Source organism: Triticum urartu, chromosome 2A, assembly GCF_056163025.1.
Source record: "Triticum urartu cultivar PI428250 chromosome 2A, HENAU_Tu73, whole genome shotgun sequence".
In the NCBI taxonomy this organism is placed as follows: Eukaryota; Viridiplantae; Streptophyta; class Magnoliopsida; order Poales; family Poaceae; genus Triticum; species Triticum urartu.
Window position 1 is genome coordinate 695,607,354 of NC_141874.1, and position 4,345 is coordinate 695,611,698.

Genomic DNA, 4,345 nt, shown 5'->3' on the forward strand with positions numbered 1-4,345 from the left:
GGCGGTACACCCGATGTGGCAGGTGAAGCTCAACCACCCAGTTGCATATGAGTGGGCACCACATATGCCAAAGATCCCTATCCCTAGTGCACATCGGATTCACCCTGAACTCTATAGGGTCACCAAAACTATCCCCTCTTCCATACGGCTCCCATTCCACCTACAAAATAGCATAGAATGCAAAATTGATTTCGAGTTATGATAGAAGCATGAGAATCACTTATGCAATGTCGAGTCACCTGCTCAGCCGTGATCATGTCCAGCTCGCTCTTGTACAACTTGTACATGACCGAGGGATCATCCGTCGTCTCATTTAACACATCCCACTTGTAAGCCCAAGTGGGGAGCTGTAGTGGGTCGTCTTTGTCGTCCCAATCCTCGTACTTCATGATCGTCGGTCATCCAACTGGCAAACGCTCCCAACTCCATATGGAAAGTGCGAGCATATAACCACCAATACCTCCAGATGGCCTACAACAGGTTTCGTCCAACTGCACAAAAAGAGAAAATGGTTGAATTAACAGGAAGATCGCATTGATAATGTAGCAATGAAGTGAAAAACAAACAACTTCATACCTGTCTATACAAGTAAGCCAGTGTCGCCGAACTCGAACTCCATTTGCTATCGAAGACGGTCAAAGCCTTCAGCCACATCCATGGAGCATTCTTGCCTGTGCCATCAACAAACATAGTCCGGGATATAACGTATCACACGTAGACACGAGCATATGTCTTGACCTCATCCTCATTAGCTTCCTCGAGGCAAGTACCAAAGTTCCATGCAATCCAACTGAAAGAAGCACCGGCCGCGACTCTTTCCTTCTTCTTGTCTTCTGCTTCTGGTTCCCGAGGCTCCGGAGGAACCATACCGATAAGCGCATTCATCTGCGCATGCCACCCATCAGAATCGGTGTTCATACATAAAGGATTCCCCTCGATAGGAAGACCGGTGATCATAGCAATATCCTGGAGCGTCACGGTCATCTCCCTGGTCCGAAGAGGGAAACTGTGTGTCTCCGGCCTCCAACGATCAATAAGCGCGGTGATTGTTGCAGCATTATGGGCAGGTGTCGACCGGCTGACCAATTGAATGAAAGGGAGAAGTCATGTCTCCCTTACATACGGTGTGTATCGCTCATCATAGCGCATCCCCCAAGGTTGGCCCCATGAGATCGAAGCTTCAGAGGTGCAAGCTCCTACAAATAAACAAATCATAAAATTACATATGGGGCATTTGTGTTTCAAATAAACACGAAATTCATAACACCGGCCACTATCATTATTACCCGCTGCTCCATCGACATAGCGTACGACCAGTGTTGATGGTCCCAGTGGTCATCGAGAAGCCAAACCATCCTAAAAATTTCAAACAAAGCTTTCTTGTCAACACGATTATCTTTTGAATACAAATAAACTAAATTATGCCTACTATATGCAAAATTCAAAGCATATGTATCCAAAGCATTCTTGTCAATACGAATATAATTTCAACACAAATAAACTAAACTAGGCCTACTTCATGCAAGATTAAATACAAATATCTTTTCCATGTAAAATAACATGTCAACCTATGTATCCAAACCATATCTTTTCAATAAAATCAACTAAACTAGGGTTGCAAAATTAGGTATGTAATACATGCAACATTCTAATCTAATCTAATCAAACAAGGGTTCCCCAAAATCTTCAAAATAGCATACATTTTGTGGATAGAAAGAAGGGGATCGGAGGAGAGTACCTTCTAGGATGGATTGGTGAAGGAATCCACGGACCAAATCGTCAGATCTGAAGGATTTGGGAGAGGGGATTGAGAGGGGGAGAGAAGAGGGCCGCCGCCGCATACAAATCTGTTTCTGTAACTGCTGCAATGGGGTGGGTGGGGGACGAGAGGGCCGCCGTGGCTGGATAAGTCACAGTGCAGCGTCCGAGCGCTAGGCGCTGCACATTACATGTGTGACGCCTAGCTCGGAGGTGCTGCACTGATGGGTGCGGGCCCAGGGGCTGCCATGAGTGGATAGAGGTGCAACGCCCCAGAACTAGGCGCTGCACCGTAGGATTTGGTGCCTGCGTGTTGGGCGCCACACGAAAAGGTCAACCGCATGAAATAGTTTCACGGGCAGTTCATTCTATGATTTGATTTCGTCCCGAGGTCAAAATTGTCAAATTTGCCGTTATACGACATGGCATGCGCACAGTGAATCGTCATGTTTATTCAGAATATATACTTCATTTGGACCGTATGGTGTGTTTTAATTTGAATTTAGAAGTTTGAAAAGAAGGTTGAAATGTCCATTTGAGGATGAATCACAGTTGCCAGATGCCCAACATTCGTTGGGGGTGCTGCGATGGCACCCCATAGGTCGTTGTTGTTTGTAGAACCTCATACAGCATCAGCTTCTGCTTTTGCGACTTTGGCGCACTTGATTAAAACTACAGTTGACAAAATTGAATAGTAAAAGCATACAAATTAAGACTTATGGTAGACCGTACCTGCACATGGGCGATAGAACAAAATGCACCAAGACAATAGAATAAAACTCACAGGGTTTGCTTTGGTTGCACCACTGGACACTATTCACGTCTAGATTTATCGTTTCATTTCTATTTAGATAGAGAATTTGTATTTTTTTTAGAGATTGTAGATATGTGAGCATTCACAATTTTTCAGATTTTTTTAAACTTCCGAATTTTAATTTTATGCAGTGAGATCATTGTATCACATGATACTTTCCCCAGAGGGCAGGACGATAGACCACATACATTCTCCTCTGCACAATTTTCACCCCACAACAAGCATATGTATGAGAAGTAGTCTCGTATAAGAATCATATGTAAGTCGTTAGTTATGTTGTCTTTGCCGGTCAGAAAATCATCACTGGATTCAGCAAGTTGACATCAAAGTTTTTTCCCTTGCCCTTAGTTACAAAATTACGATTTACGAATGTGCCGTGTTGGTATCAAACACGTTAATAACACTTGCTAAAAGTTCCAGCAGCAATATGCGGGCATGAAACTACTTTATAATCATTATTGATAACAGCCTATGTCATAGGAGTACAAGATTAAGCTCAACACATTATTTTATTTCACTTGCTCGATCTGTAACAGGGGCAACAGATGGAGGTCGAACACATGCAGAAAACAACAGCGAACACATGCAGGGAGCAGCAACAGTAGACACCGAGTCGGCTAGCTAGCCTGGTGTGATGATGATGCTGGCAGATAACTTAGTGAAGGCTGCAAACGCACAGACACAAAAGCTCAACGATTAATCTTACTGTTTATACTTACGAATTAAGGTTTAATAGCCAATGAGTACTTAGAATTATATAATATAATCTTTCAAGTTAGGGGTGGAGGATGTACGTGTTGCAGTCGACTTTGGTGTTGATGGGGAAAGAGACGGAGACACCGCACTTGCCGGGGATGTTGGCGGCGTTACCCATGCTGATGCCCGACCCGGCCAGCTTCTTGAGGCAGCGGCACGCCGCCTGCCGGTCGGCCGAGGTGGACGCCTTGGCGTTCAGGGTCCTCACCCCGCTGCAGCACCCCGCCGAGGGCGCCGACGCTTGCCCCGTCGCGTAGGACATGCACGGCGCGACGGCGGACGTCACGTCGCCGCAGGTCACCGCCCCGGACGCCATCTCCGCCACCGCCAGTGCGGCGAGCACGGCGAACACGGCGAGCAGTGCCACGCGAGCCATCGATCGAGGATCTAGTGCTTCGGCTTGCTTGCTGGAAACCGTGGAGCTGGGATGGAGTTGAGAGCTTGATTAGCTTGTGTGGTGGTGGTGGTGGAGATGGAATAGAACTCCGTGGAGCGGGGTATAAATAGCCGGCGGGCGAGAGATGGCTAGGAAGAAGATAGGTGTTCTTGCAGCACTGCACTCCAGGGTGGCGGACGGTGGTGCGTGCATGCACCGTACGTCGTACTACGTAGCTAATGAGGCGTGCATGCATGCGCATGAGGTGAGGGTTGTTGGGCGCTGCCGACCGTACGATGTATCAACCGGTCGCGTCCACTGCACGCATGTGACGCTTTTTTATTCACATCTACTACTCCTCCAATACATAGTTAAGTCCATACTGTGTAGTGTGCAGATTCACAAAAGTTCTGCGTGCAAATAATTCCAATGTGATTTTGCTCGTGTGAACGTGTGAAACCTGTATCGAGCCAGTACTGTGTAGTGTGCAGATTCATCACTAAAAAAAAAGTGCAGTGTGCAGATCTGGACGAAGGACCAGTATAGCTGGTGGGCCGTCGTTGTCAACACAAAAAAGGGACGGACATGAACATGATACGGAGTAAATTATGTGTACGATCGATCTATCCATCTACCATGCC

At 46.6% G+C, this 4,345-nt stretch overlaps 1 protein-coding gene across 1 annotated transcript; it reads right to left on the reverse strand.

Annotated features, from left to right (window-relative positions):
• Positions 1-3,000: 3,000 nt before the first annotated feature.
• Positions 3,001-3,818, reverse strand: LOC125539790 (non-specific lipid-transfer protein 3). The gene is made up of 2 exons (XM_048703306.2): positions 3,367-3,818; positions 3,001-3,237 (listed from the first exon to the last, which is right to left on the reverse strand). The coding sequence occupies exons 1-2, from the start codon at positions 3,702-3,704 to the stop codon at positions 3,228-3,230; spliced, it is 348 nt and encodes a 115-aa protein (XP_048559263.1). The 5' UTR covers positions 3,705-3,818; the 3' UTR covers positions 3,001-3,227.
• Between the last annotated feature and the right edge of the window lie 527 nt (positions 3,819-4,345).